Source organism: Scomber japonicus, chromosome 21, assembly GCF_027409825.1.
Source record: "Scomber japonicus isolate fScoJap1 chromosome 21, fScoJap1.pri, whole genome shotgun sequence".
Classification (NCBI taxonomy): Eukaryota; Metazoa; Chordata; class Actinopteri; order Scombriformes; family Scombridae; genus Scomber; species Scomber japonicus.
Window position 1 is genome coordinate 67,501 of NC_070598.1, and position 14,583 is coordinate 82,083.

At 45.5% G+C, this 14,583-nt stretch overlaps 1 protein-coding gene across 1 annotated transcript in view; it reads left to right on the forward strand.

Annotated features, from left to right (window-relative positions):
- Positions 1 to 9,872, forward strand: part of lama1 (laminin, alpha 1) — a 65,616-nt gene extending 55,744 nt beyond the window's left edge. The window contains exons 52-64 of the mRNA XM_053342758.1: positions 113 to 254; positions 329 to 443; positions 765 to 917; positions 1,130 to 1,278; positions 1,360 to 1,554; positions 2,142 to 2,325; positions 3,845 to 3,951; positions 4,525 to 4,714; positions 5,658 to 5,807; positions 6,380 to 6,533; positions 6,695 to 6,828; positions 7,020 to 7,233; positions 9,715 to 9,872. Coding sequence (XP_053198733.1) covers positions 113 to 254; positions 329 to 443; positions 765 to 917; positions 1,130 to 1,278; positions 1,360 to 1,554; positions 2,142 to 2,325; positions 3,845 to 3,951; positions 4,525 to 4,714; positions 5,658 to 5,807; positions 6,380 to 6,533; positions 6,695 to 6,828; positions 7,020 to 7,233; positions 9,715 to 9,872 — 2,045 coding nt within the window. The remainder of the gene's footprint in view (positions 1 to 112; positions 255 to 328; positions 444 to 764; positions 918 to 1,129; positions 1,279 to 1,359; positions 1,555 to 2,141; positions 2,326 to 3,844; positions 3,952 to 4,524; positions 4,715 to 5,657; positions 5,808 to 6,379; positions 6,534 to 6,694; positions 6,829 to 7,019; positions 7,234 to 9,714) is intronic.
- Positions 9,873 to 14,583: the final 4,711 nt, after the last annotated feature.

The window sequence follows — 14,583 nt, forward strand, 5'->3', positions numbered from 1 at the left end:
CCTGTGTTTTAGGGTTAGGGTCACCTGTGTTTTAGGGTTAGGGTCACCTGTGTTTTAACTAACCACTGTTTCCTCTCTCACACCTGGCCTTACTGCTGCTGGGTGTGTCCAGGTTACCTGTCTGTCATGGCAGCCGACCAATCATCCGACAAGGAGGTGTTGGAGGCGGAGTCACCGGGAACGGCCTCTGACCTCAACCGCTCCGACCTCGACCCCATCTACATCGGAGGACTTCCTGCCTCCAGACCAATCAGGTGAGTCTGCTGATGTCACCAGGTGAAGGTGTCACATGAGGGCTCCATGTTAACGCTGTCTGTCTGGTTGCTAGGCGACAAGTCATCAGCAGGTCGTACGTCGGCTGCATCAAGAACGTCGAGATCGCTCGGTCGAACTTTGACCTCCTGAGAGACGCGTACGGAGTCAGGAAGGGCTGCGTGCTCAAGGTACACACACATATACATTTATATTAATATATATATTTAAATATATTAATAAATATATATACATTAATACATATATTTAAATATTAATATTAATATTTATATATTTATATATTAATATATTTATAATATAATATATAATATTTATATATACTGCTGAATAAGGGACATTGAAACCTCACATCAGATGAAGATGAATGATGTCATATATGTTATAATAATATATATAACATATATATTATAATATATATTATATATATTATTATAATATATATAATATATATTATAATATATATGTTATAACTATTATGGGTCTGTGGTCAGGCGGTGCGGAGCGTCTCCGTGCTCGCCGGCGGCTTCGTGCAGATCGCTCCTCGCTCTCTCGGCCAGGAGGCGGAGCTTCTGTTCTCTTTCTCCTCCAAGAACCAATCAGGAGGCCTGCTGGCTGCCTTCAGTGATGACCTCACACAGCGACAGGTGAGACGAGCGGAGTCATGTGATCCACCTGTTGATCAGCTGTTCAGCCCACGAACACACCAGTAACCACAATGTTACATGCACTGGTTTGTATGTGTGTGTGTGTGTGTGTGTGTGTGTGTGTGTGTGTGTGTTACTGTGTGTGTGTGTGTGTGTGTGTGTGTGTGTGTTACTGTGTGTGTGTGTGTGTGTGTGTGTGTGTGTGTGTGCAGCACTTCCTGTCTGTGCACCTGGTCTCAGGTGTGTTGGAGGCGGAGCTTGGAGAGGTGGGCGGGGCCTCTCGGCGGGTGCAGGTGACAGCTGGAGGCGGGTCCTTCGCTGACGGATTGAAACACTCGGTGATCGTCACCATCAACAGGAAGTAGGTGTTCCCATGGAAACGCGTCACCAGGCCGATATATATATGGATTGATTGATTGATTGATTGATGTTCTGCTCGCAGGTCTCTGTCCGTCCAGGTGGACGAGGAACACCTGAAATCCGTCTCTCTGTTGCCGGGAGGACTTTCCCGCCTCTCTCCAGCCTCTTTTTTCATTGGTGGGCTGCCCCCAGGGGAGGAGTCTCGTCTACCAATCAGATTGCAGAATGTGTCCAGGTGGTTCACAGGCTGTATGCAGCACCTGGTGGTGGGGGGGGCGTAAGTGTCACACACACACACTCACACACACACACACACACACACACACACACACACACACACTCACACAGTAACACACTCACACACACACACACACAGTAACACACTCACACACACACACACACAGTAACACACACACTCACACACAGTAACACACTCACACACACACACACACACACACACACACACACTCACACTCACACAGTAACACACTCACACACACACACACACACACACACACACTCACACACACACACACACAGTAACACACTCACACACACACACACACACACACAGTAACACACACACTCACACACACACACACACACACACACACACACACACTCACACACACACTCACACACACACACACACTCACACTCACACTCACACACACACACACACACACACAGTAACACACTCACACACACACACACACACACAGTAACACACACACTCACACACACACACACACACACACACACACACTCACACACACACTCACACACACACACACACACACACACACACTCACGCTGTTTCTGCCTCTCTGATTTGTTCATGATTTGATTGGCGGCTTCCTGCAGACTCATCGACCTATCAGGAGCTGTGAGGTATGAGGGGGCGGAGCTTGACAGCTGCCTGCTGGGGGAGCGAGGGGGGGGGGCAGTGCTACCTGATGACCAGGAAGTAGAGCCCACACCTGACCCCGCCCACCTACCTGTAGCCCCGCCCACCCAGCTGAGTGCCCTGACACCTGGAGCGCTGACGGTAATCAATACGCTTATTAGTGTTCTAGTAGGTTCTAAGGTTCTATGAGCAGTGTTCTAGTAGGTTCTAAGGTTCTATGAGCTGGGAGCGCAGTGTTCTAGTAGGTTCATAAGGTTCTATGAGCTGGGAGCGCAGTGTTCTAGTAGGTTCATAAGGTTCTATGAGCTGGGAGCGCAGTGTTCTAGTAGGTTCTAAGGTTCTATGAGCTGGGAGTGCAGTGTTCTAGTAGGTTCATAAGGTTCTATGAGCTGGGAGTGCAGTGTTCTAGTAGGTTCATAAGGTTCTATGAGCTGGGAGCGCAGTGTTCTAGTAGGTTCATAAGGTTCTATGAGCTGGGAGCGCAGTGTTCTAGTAGGTTCATAAGGTTCTATGAGCTGGGAGCGCAGTGTTCTAGTAGGTTCTAAGGTTCTATGAGCTGGGAGCGCAGTGTTCTAGTAGGTTCATAAGGTTCTATGAGCTGGGAGCACAGTGTTCTAGTAGGTTCATAAGGTTCTATGAGCTGGGAGCGCAGTGTTCTAGTAGGTTCATAAGGTTCTATGAGCTGGGAGCACAGTGTTCTAGTAGGTTCATATGGTTCTATGAGCTGGGAGCGCAGTGTTCTAGTAGGTTCATAAGGTTCTATGAGCTGGGAGCGCAGTGTTCTAGTAGGTTCATAAGGTTCTATGAGCTGGGAGCGCAGTGTTCTAGTAGGTTCATAAGGTTCTATGAGCTGGGAACGTAGTGTTCTAGTAGGTTCATAAGGTCCTATGAGCTGGGAGCGCAGTGTTCTAGTGGGTTCATAAGGTTCTATGAGCTGGGAGCACAGTGTTCTAGTGGGTTCATAAGGTTCTATGAGCTGGGAGCACAGTGTTCTAGTAGGTTCATAAGGTTCTATGAGCTGGGAGCGCAGTGTTCTAGTAGGTTCTAAGGTTCTATGAGCTGGGAGCGCAGTGTTCTAGTGGGTTCATAAGGTTCTATGAGCTGGGAGCACAGTGTTCTAGTGGGTTCATAAGGTTCTATGAGCTGGGAGCGCAGTGTTCTAGTAGGTTCTAAGGTTCTATGAGCTGGGAGCGCAGTGTTCTAGTAGGTTCATAAGGTTCTATGAGCTGGGAGCACAGTGTTCTAATAGGTTCATAAGGTTCTATGAGCTGGGAGAGGTTAGAAGGGGTTTAATTACAGCTACCTTAAAGGACTGTGGTATTTTATATAATAGAGAACCTTAACCGTGTTGGTCATGTGACTAACTGATGGTTATTGGTCATGTGACTAACTGATGATTATTGGTCATGTGACTAACTGATGGTTATTGGTCATGTGACTAACTGATGGTTATTGGTCATGTGACTAACTGATGGTTATTGGTCATGTGACTAACTGATGGTTATTGGTCATGTGACTAACTGATGGTTATTGGTCATGTGACTAACTGATGGTTATTGGTCATGTGACTAACTGATGGTTATTGGTCATGTGACTAACTGATGGTTATTGGTCATGTGACTAACTGATGGTTATTGGTCATGTGACTAACTGTCTGCAGTGTTCCTCGGAGGCGGAGCCGAGCTTCCTCCGATCAGCAGCTCAGTTTGGTTCGTCCAGACACAGTCACATGACCTTCATCATAAGCCCCGCCTCCGTCCGTAAGAGGTAAGTATCCATGACGATGGGGGGTGGGGGGGGGTCAGTATGTGTCTAATGAATGGGCGGGGGTCAGTATGTGTCTAATGAATGGGGGGGGTCAGTGTGTGTCTAATGAATGGGGGGGGTCAGTGTGTGTCTAATGAATGGGGGGGGGGGTCAGTGTGTGTCTAATGAATGGGGGGGGTCAGTATGTGTCTAATGAATGGGGGGGGTCAGTGTGTGTCTAATGAATGGGGGGGGGTCAGTGTGTGTCTAATGAATGGGGGGGTCAGTATGTGTCTAATGAATGGGGGGGGTCAGTATGTGTCTAATGAATGGGGGGGGTCAGTGTGTGTCTAATGAATGGGGGGGTCAGTATGTGTCTAATGAATGGGGGGGGTCAGTATGTGTCTAATGAATGGGGGGGTCAGTGTGTGTCTAATGAATGGGGGGGGGGGTCAGTATGTGTCTAATGAATGGGGGGGGTCAGTGTGTGTCTAATGAATGGGGGGGGTCAGTATGTGTCTAATGAATGGGGGGGGTCAGTATGTGTCTAATGAATGGGGGGGGTCAGTGTGTCTAATGAATGGGGGGGGTCAGTGTGTCCCTCAGGGTGGGGGTGCGGACCCGGGCTCGGGACGGGTTGATCTTCCTGGTTTCGGACGGACGGCTGAACGATCACGCCGTGCTGCGGCTGGCGGGGGGGCGCCTGCTGATGTCAGCTGACCTGGGCAGAGGCCCCGCCTCCGTCACCTCTACGGTCGCCGTTAACGACGGAGAATGGCACACAGTGAGTCTGACATCATTTCCTGTGTGTGTCTCAGGTGAGCACGGAGGTGAGCCGGCGCTCTGTGACACATTCCAACGTGGACAGTCTGGGGGGGGGGGGGGCAGGGTGAACCAGGTTATGGGTTTGAGATGAATGGGCGGAGGAAGGAAGTCAGACAGGAAGCTGATGGACAGAGTGGAGTCAAACAGGAAGCTGATGGTCAGAGTGGAGTCAAACAGGAAGCTGATGGTCAGAGTGGAGTCAGACAGGAAGCTGATGGTCAGAGTGGAGTCAGACAGGAAGCTGATGGTCAGAGTGGAGTCAGACAGGAAGCTGATGGACAGAGTGGAGTCAGACAGGAAGCTGATGGTCAGAGTGGAGTCAGACAGGAAGCTGATGGTCAGAGTGGAGTCAGACAGGAAGCTGATGGTCAGAGTGGAGTCAGACAGGAAGCTGATGGACAGAGTGGAGTCAGACAGGAAGCTGATGGACAGAGTGGAGTCAGACAGGAAGCTGATGGTCAGAGTGGAGTCAGACAGGAAGCTGATGGTCAGAGTGGAGTCAGACAGGAAGCTGAGGGTCAGAGTGGAGTCAGACAGGAAGCTGATGGTCAGAGTGGAGTCAGACAGGAAGCTGATGGTCAGAGTGGAGAGTTTAGGAAGGAGGATTTGGAGCCAATGAGCAGAACTTCTGTTTTGAGTTCAGTTTGAGAAAGTTCTGGTGCAGACGGTTCGCTGCTGGAGACGAATCTATGAGAGTTTATGTGGAGCTGTATGTCATCTGCGTAACCATGGAAACTAAGACTGTGACCAAAAGGTAGGATGTAGAGGAGGAAGAGGACACCACAGGTGACCAGGGAGGCGGGAGACGAGTCCGTGGTGATTAGAAGGAGAATATTGTATGAACCAGTGTCAGCGGAGAGGAGGGGTTAGGGTTCGTTACTGACTTCCTGTTTGTCTCTCAGGTGAGCGCGGAGGTGAGCCGGCGCTCGGTGTCGCTCGCCGTCGACGGGTCGAAACCAGAAACTGTTCCAGTGAAAGGAAACCAGCTCGATGTCCAGAACACGGTTTACCTGGGAGGAAGTCCACACACACTCAACACCAAGAGGATCAATGTAAGACACACACACACACACACACACACACACACACTATACACACACACACACACACACACACACACATTATACACACTATACACACACACACACACACACACACACACACACACACACACACACACATTATGACGGCTGATTCAGGAGATCAAACACTAGTCAGGTTTACATGGAGCTTAATGTTCTGATTAGAATAACCCTAACCCTGTCTGTCTGTCTCACCTGTCTGTCTGTCTCACCTGTCTGTCTGTCTCACCTGTCTGTCTGTCTGCCTCACCTGTCTGTCTGTCTGTCTGTCTGTCTGTCTGTCTGTCTCACCTGTCTGTCTGTCTGTCTGTCTGTCTGTCTCACCTGTCTGTCTGTCTGTCTGTCTGTCTGTCTCACCTGTCTGTCTGTCTGTCTCACCTGTCTGTCTGTCTCACCTGTCTGTCTCACCTGTCTGTCTGTCTCACCTATCTGTCTCACCTGTCTGTCTGCCTCACCTGTCTGTCTCACCTGTCTGTCTGTCTCACCTGTCTGTCTGCCTCACCTGTCTGTCTGTCTGTCTGTCTCACCTGTCTAACTCTCAGGTCAGCAGCAGTTTCTCAGGTTGTCTTCGGTCTGTCAGTCTGAACGGCGCCATGTTGGATCTGTCCAAGCCAGCATCGCAGCATGATGTCACTTCCTGTTTCATCAAGGACCAGACAGGAAGTTACTTTAATGGCAGTGGATTCGCCGAAATCAGTGAGTCCAATATAAAGAATATTAATTAATCTGATTAATGTAATTAATAAGCTTTCCTGGAGGCCCTAACCCTGTGTGTGCGTGTGTGTGTGTGTGTGTGTGTGTGTGTGTGTGTGTGTGTGTGTGTGTGTGTGTGTGTGTGTGTGTGTGTGTGTGTGCAGTGCATGATGGGTTTAAGGTCGGCTCGGATGTTTCGGTGTCTCTGGAGTTTCGTACCAGCCAATCAGACGGAGTGTTTCTGGGAGTCAGCAGCGCGAAAGTCGACGCCATCGGACTGGAGCTGATTAACGGACAGGTATGCTTACCTGTACTTCCTGTTTCCTGTTACCTGTGTACTTCCTGTTTCCTGCTAGCTGTGTACTTCCTGTTTCCTGTTAGCTGTGTACTTCCTGTTTCCTGTTAGCTGTGTACTTCCTGTTCGCTGTGTACCTTCTGTTTCCTGTTACCTGTTTACTTCCTGTTTCCTGTTTCCTGTTTCCTGTGCAGGTGGTGTTTAACGTGAATAACGGGGCGGGCCGTGTGTCGGTGCGTTCGATTGGCCGGCTGCTGTGTGACGGCCGCTGGCACCACCTGCTGGTCAGGAAGAGTAAAGTCGCCCTCAGTTTGACCGTCGACGGCCGCGGCTTCACTGCCCAAAACCCTTACCCACAATCCACCTCTGCTGAGACCAACAACCCTGTGTACTTGGGAGGCTTTCCAGGTAAGCCCCCCCGATCAATTAACCTGATCATTGATTACTGATTACTGATCATTGATTACTGATTACTGATCATTGATTACTGATTACTGATCATTGATTACTGATCATTGATTACTGATTACTGATCATTGATTACTGATTACTGATCATTGATTACTGATCATTGATTACTGATTACTGATCATTGATTACTGATCATTGATTACTGATCATTGATTACTGATCATTGATTACTGATTACTGATCATTGATTACTGATCATTGATTACTGATCATTGATTACTGATTACTGATCATTGATTACTGATTACTGATTACTGATCATTGATTACTGATCATTGATTACTGATCATTGATTACTGGGCATTGATTACTGATCATTAATTACTGATCATTGATTACTGATCATTGATTACTGATCATTGATTACTGATTACTGATCATTGATTACTGATCATTGATTACTGATTACTGATTACTGATCATTGATTACTGATTACTGATCATTGATTACTGATTACTGATCATTGATTACTGATTACTGATTACTGATTACTGATCATTGATTACTGATCATTGATTACTGATCATTGATTACTGATTACTGATCATTGATTACTGATCATTGATTACCGATTACTGATCATTGATTACTGATCATTGATTACTGATTACTGATTACTGATTACTGATCATTGATTACTGATTACTGATCATTGATTACTGATTACTGATCATTGATTACTGATCATTGATTACTGATCATTGATTACTGATCATTGATTACTGATCATTGATTACTGATTACTGATCATTGATTCCTGATTATTGATCATTGATTACTGATCATTGATTACTGATTACTGATCATTGATTACTGATTACTGATCATTGATTACTGATCATTGATTACTGATTACTGATTACTGATTACTGATCATTGATTACTGATCATTGATTACTGATTACTGATTACTGATCATTGATTACTGATTACTGATCATTGATTACTGATAATTGATTTCTGATTACTGATCATTGATTACTGATCATTGATTACTGATAATTGATTTCTGATTACTGATCATTGATTACTGATCATTGATTACTGATCATTGATTACTGATCATTGATTACTGATTACTGATCATTGATTACTGATTACTGATCATTGATTACTGATCATTGATTACTGATTACTGATCATTGATTACTGATCATTGATTACTGATCATTGATTACTGATTACTGATCATTGATTACTGATTACTGATTACTGATTACTGATCATTGATTACTGATCATTGATTACTGATTACTGATCATTAATTACTGATTACTGATCATTGATTACTGATTACTGATCATTGATTACTGATTATTGATTACTGATTACTGATCATTGATTACTGATTACTGATCATTGATTACTGATCACTGATTACTGATCACTGATTACTGATCATTGATTACTGATTACTGATCATTGATTACTGATTATTGATTACTGATTACTGATCATTGATTACTGATCATTGAGTACTGATCATTAATTACTGATTACTGATCATTGATTACTGATTACTGATCATTGATTACTGATCATTGATTACTGATTACTGATCATTGATTACTGATCATTGATTACTGATTTCTGATTACTGATCATTGATTACTGATCATTGATTACTGATAATTGATTTCTGATTACTGATTACTGATCATTGATTACTGATCATTGATTACTGATCATTGATTACTGATTACTGATTACTGATCATTGATTACTGATTACTGATCATTCATTACTGATCATTGATTACTGATTACTGATCATTGATTACTGATCATTGATTACTGATTACTGATTACTGATCATTGATTACTGATAATTGATTTCTGATTACTGATCATTGATTACTGATAATTGATTTCTAATTTCTGATTACTGATCATTGATTACTGATAATTGATTTCTGATTACTGATTACTGATCATTGATTACTGATTACTGATCATTGATTACTGATCATTGATTACTGATTACTGATTACTGATCATTGATTACTGATTACTGATCATTCATTACTGATCATTGATTACTGATTACTGATCATTGATTACTGATCATTGATTACTGATTACTGATTACTGATCATTGATTACTGATAATTGATTTCTGATTACTGATCATTGATTACTGATAATTGATTTCTAATTTCTGATTACTGATCATTGATTACTGATAATTGATTTCTGATTACTGATTACTGATCATTGATTACTGATTACTGATCATTGATTACTGATCATTGATTACTGATCACTGATTACTGATCATTGATTACTGATCATTGATTACTGATCATTGATTACTGATCACTGATTACTGATCATTGATTACTGATTACTGATCACTGATTACTGATTACTGATTACTGATCATTGATTACTGATAATTGATTTCTGATCTCTCTGCAGCCGGCGTGAAGCAGAACTGCCTGAGCTCCCCCCCCTCGCCCTTCAGAGGCTGTATGAGGAACCTGAAGCTCGTTAAGTCTCACCTGAGCGTCGCTGTGGACTTTAGCTCCGCCCACATCCTGTTGGGCGTCACCCCTAACTCATGTCCTGTTGCCTAGCAACACTCAGCCAGGCTCTCATTGGTCCACAGTTCTATTAAATGCTTGAACAGATTCATTGACGTCAAAGTGATTATTGATGATTGATTTTCTTCTTCTCTTGTTAATGTGGGTCTGACTGCTGAATAAAGAATATCACAAAAGCTTTTTCTTCTTCTCGTTAATGAAACCGCTTCAATCAGTGAACATGACCTTTGACCTTTAAACATGAGTATTAGGGGTGAGACGGTTCGGTTCATGTCACGTTCATGTTTACAGTCGGATGTCGTCATCAAGGCAAGAGCGCAAAAAAGACCAATAACAAAAAGTCCTTAGTAGTTAAACCCAAACCAACAGTCCCAGGTATGAAAGAGAACGGCTGCAGGTTGCACCAACAGATCTCCACTGACTCACTGCAGCTGCTGGATGCACTCATCAGAACATGCAGTGATGAAATAAGTAAACCTACTGCCCAGATCCTGAAACTTTTAAATTAGTGCCTCAGATGAATTACCATTATTTTACACACACTGACAGCTGAGCAGAGGCGGGGGTCCGGGATTCCCACCTGACTGACCCTGACTGAAGGAGGAACAGACCATAATATAAAGAGCTGTCACATGAAGACCATCATGGCTGCTCTATAATGCATTCATTAGTTTGATGAAGCTGAAGCTGCATGTGTCTGCCTCACAATGCTGAAATACAACAAGCCACCTCTAAAATAAACTTCTCCCAGGCTGCATTATATATGTAATTAATGTAATAATAATAATAATAATGATGGGTTAATTAAGGGGTTAATGTAGTATTATATCACCAATAAGCACATTACAGGATAAACGAGAAAAACAAGGAAGGAAACTGTTTTATTGATGCTGCTCTAATCCGCCTATGGCACGTAGAATAATAATAACCATAGTTAATAATAATAATGATAATTACAGCGATGAACGGGCTCTTGTCGCCCCCCCCCCCCCCCCCCCCCCCCCCGCCCCCGCCCCCGCCCCCGCAACGCATCTTCAAGGTCATAAGATGACAGAGTGAATTTGAAGTCGGTCGGGTTAAATCTGTAGGAGGTGTTTGTAGTACGATGCATGGAAATCACGAAAATGACGCCAAAATTGAAAATTTGAATCAAGATGGCCGACTTCCTGTTGGACATTTTTGTGCGTCTTTAGATGATACATATATGTACCGAATTAGGTTTGTCTTCATCAATCTGGAGTGAATGAATGTTTTTAATTAGCCTAGGGGGCCCAGGTCTGGCACGTTTGCACATTTTCATGAGTTTTCGGGGACGTTTAGACTCCAAGAATGTGTTTGTTTTGGAAGAAGAAAAAGAAAATAGGGCACTCACACTGTTTAGTGCTCGAGCCCTAATAATAACCTCCTTAGATCAAAGTCACACGTCAATATAAAATGTGATCATTAATTCGTAACAGACCGACCGCTGTGCTAATAATAGGGTTCGGGTTCAGCTATAGATGTTTACTTTGGGTCCACACACGTTTGTGTTTCCTACCATTTGTGTTATTGTGTAGTGACTGATTTGCTTTAATATACCTGCATCTGGAGATGGTGAGGCTCTCTCAGGTCAGTAGCTGCTGGTGTTTGTACTGTTGGAAAGCTCCATGTTTAATCATGTAATGCCTCCGCCTCACGTCTCCTGTGTGCTGCTCACCTGCTGAGACGCTCACTGTCTAAACCTCTTTAAGAAGTTTAATGGTTTGTTCTTTATTATCCTGCACAACCCACCATCATCATCATCCTCTTCATCATCATCATCATCATCCTCTTCATCATCATCATCATCATCCTCTTCATCATCATCATCATCATCCTCTTCATCATCATCATCATCATCATTTTCATTCACTTTAAATAACTGTAAACATCAACATTCATCAGTTATTTTATTTGACTTCAGTAAATAAAGACATTTTGTGTTTGAAGTTATAAATAAAATGTAACGTGACACCGGGGGGAGCGGTCAGTCGGTAACGTGACACCGGGGGGAGCGGTCAGTAACGTGACACCGGGGGGAGCGGTCAGTCGGTAACGTGACACCGGGGGGAGCGGTCAGTCGGTAACGTGACACCGGGGGGAGTGGTCAGTAACGTGACACCGGGGGGAGTGGTCTGTAACGTGACACCGGGGGGAGTGGTCAGTCTATAACGTGACACCGGGGGGAGCGGTCGGTCGGTAACGTGACACCGGGGGGAGCGGTCAGTCGGTAACGTGACACCGGGGGGAGCGGTCAGTCTGTAACGTGACACCGGGGGGAGCGGTCAGTCGGTAACGTGACACCGGGGGGAGCGGTCAGTAACGTGACACCGGGGGGAGCGGTCAGTAACGTGACACCGGGGGGAGCGGTCAGTCGGTAACGTGACACCGGGGGGAGCAGTCAGTCTGTAACGTGACACCGGGGGGAGTGGTCTGTAACGTGACACTGGGGGGAGCGGTCAGTAACGTGACACCGGGGGGAGCGGTCAGTAACGTGACACCGGGGGGAGCGGTCTGTCTGTAACGTGACACCGGGGGGAGCGGTCAGTCGGTAACGTGACACCGGGGGGAGTGGTCTGTAACGTGACACCGGGGGGAGTGGTCTGTAACGTGACACCGGGGGGAGCGGTCAGCGGTCAGTCAGTAACGTGACACCGGGGGGAGCGGTCAGTAACGTGACACCGGGGGGAGCGGTCAGTAACGTGACACCGGGGGGAGCGGTCAGTCAGTAATGTGACACCGGGGGGAGCGGTCAGTAACGTGACACCGGGGGGAGCGGTCTGTAACGTGACACCGGGGGGAGCGGTCAGTCAGTAACGTGACACCGGGGGGAGCGGTCTGTAACGTGACACCGGGGGGAGCGGTCAGTCGGTAACGTGACACCGGGGGGAGCGGTCAGTCGGGGAATTAACTGTACTTATGGATGGGGGAACACAATCACAGATCTTGTTCATAAATAAATAAACAGAAATCAATAAATACATCGATAGTTGAGTAAAATAATTCATAATGAGGGTTTCCATGGCGAGATGAGAAAATGGCACATTACTATTGCATTATGGGTAAATAGAGAGCTTAGTTTTAGCTGCTATATAGTGAGTGGTTACAGTGCTAGCAATCATGTTATTTTACACTACAGACAGGAAACAGTGTGCACCAGACTTTCAGAATAAAGGTCCCTTTTAGCTACTAGTAACCTGACCTTACCAGGTGAGACAGATAAGAGTCAGGTGACCTCATGAGGTGACCAATGTTTCATGAAGCCGCTGTCTCCTGTCACATGATCAGGAGTAAACATACCTGAGTCACCTGGCCAATCAGATGTCTGCTTTAACCTGTCAGGTGGGTGGGGGTGGGGCTAGTTTAAAGTGAATGCAGCAGAAGGTCAAGTTTTGGTTTTAATGTGAAGTTCACCTGTCTGTGTCTCACCTGTCTGTGTCTCACCTGTCTGTGTGAGTTTTTTTAAAGTGTCTGAACTCATTAATGATGTTTGGTTCTATATGAATGTGTTCACAGTAACTACCTAACACTGCTGGGTCTCCCAGTGTGTGTGTGTGTGTGTGTGTGTGTGTGTGTGTGTGTGTGTGTGTGTGTGTGTGTGTGTGTGCTTGTGCACGTGTGCACGCAGGTATACAGGTGTGTTGTAGATCACTTCCATTAACGTCCTGTTGCTGCAAACATTGTCTGTGGTGGCTCTGTAGTCTGGACTACAACTCCCATGATGCAACAGAGGCTTCAGGATTCAGTCCTGAAAGAGAAACAGAATAATAATAAGAATCTTCATCCTGTAATCATGTGATCACATGATGATGTCACTCTTTATGTCATGTCTAAATCAAATGTATATAATTTGAACACAAAAGAAACAAAATGAATCAAATAAAATCCAGTTTGATGGATCATGAGAGAGTCGTCCTGTGCAGTGATTCCTCTGCCATCACACAGGAAGTAAAGATCTCCATGTGTGATGGCGACCAATCAGTGAGCTGAGTGTGATCATGCCATTTAGTGTTAGCGTAGCATAGCAGGTTAGGTCACCACTGTCCTCTGAGGTGAAGATGAAACTTGATTTCCTCATGTTGACATTCAGGTGCATAGACGCCGCATTGACTGTGGAGAGGCCTAAAGCGCCGCCATCTTGGTACAGGGCTAGCTAGCAGGGTTAGCAGGGCTAGCTAGCAGGGTTAGCAGGGCTAGCTAGCAGGGTTAGCAGGACTAGCTAGCAGGGTTAGCAGGACTAGCAGAGGCAGTAGTGCATGTATATCTATGGAGGTAAGAGCTGCTCCACAGTTTCAAAGTAGAATTATTCACTGAAATCTCGACCGATTTCTAAACGGGTTGATTTGTTAAAAACGTGTCTGTCTGTCTGTCTGTCTGTCTGTCTGCCTGTCTGTCTGTCTGCCTGTCTGCCTGTCTGTCTGTCTGCCTGTCTGTCTGTCTGTCTGTCTGACTGTCTGTCTGACTGTCTGTCTGTCTGTCTGACTGTCTGTCTGTCTGTCTGTCTGTCTGACTGTCTGTCTGTCTGTCTGTCTGACTGCCTGTCTGTCTGTCTCTCTGCCGGCCTGTCTGCCTGTCTGCCTGTCTGTCTGCCTGTCTGTCTGCCTGTCTGCCTGTCTGTCTGTCTGACTGTCTGTCTGTCTGTCTGACTGTCTGTCTGTCTGACTGTCTGCCTGTCTGTCTGTCTGACATTAGTAACAAACAACCCGTGTGAATATATGTTGACAAT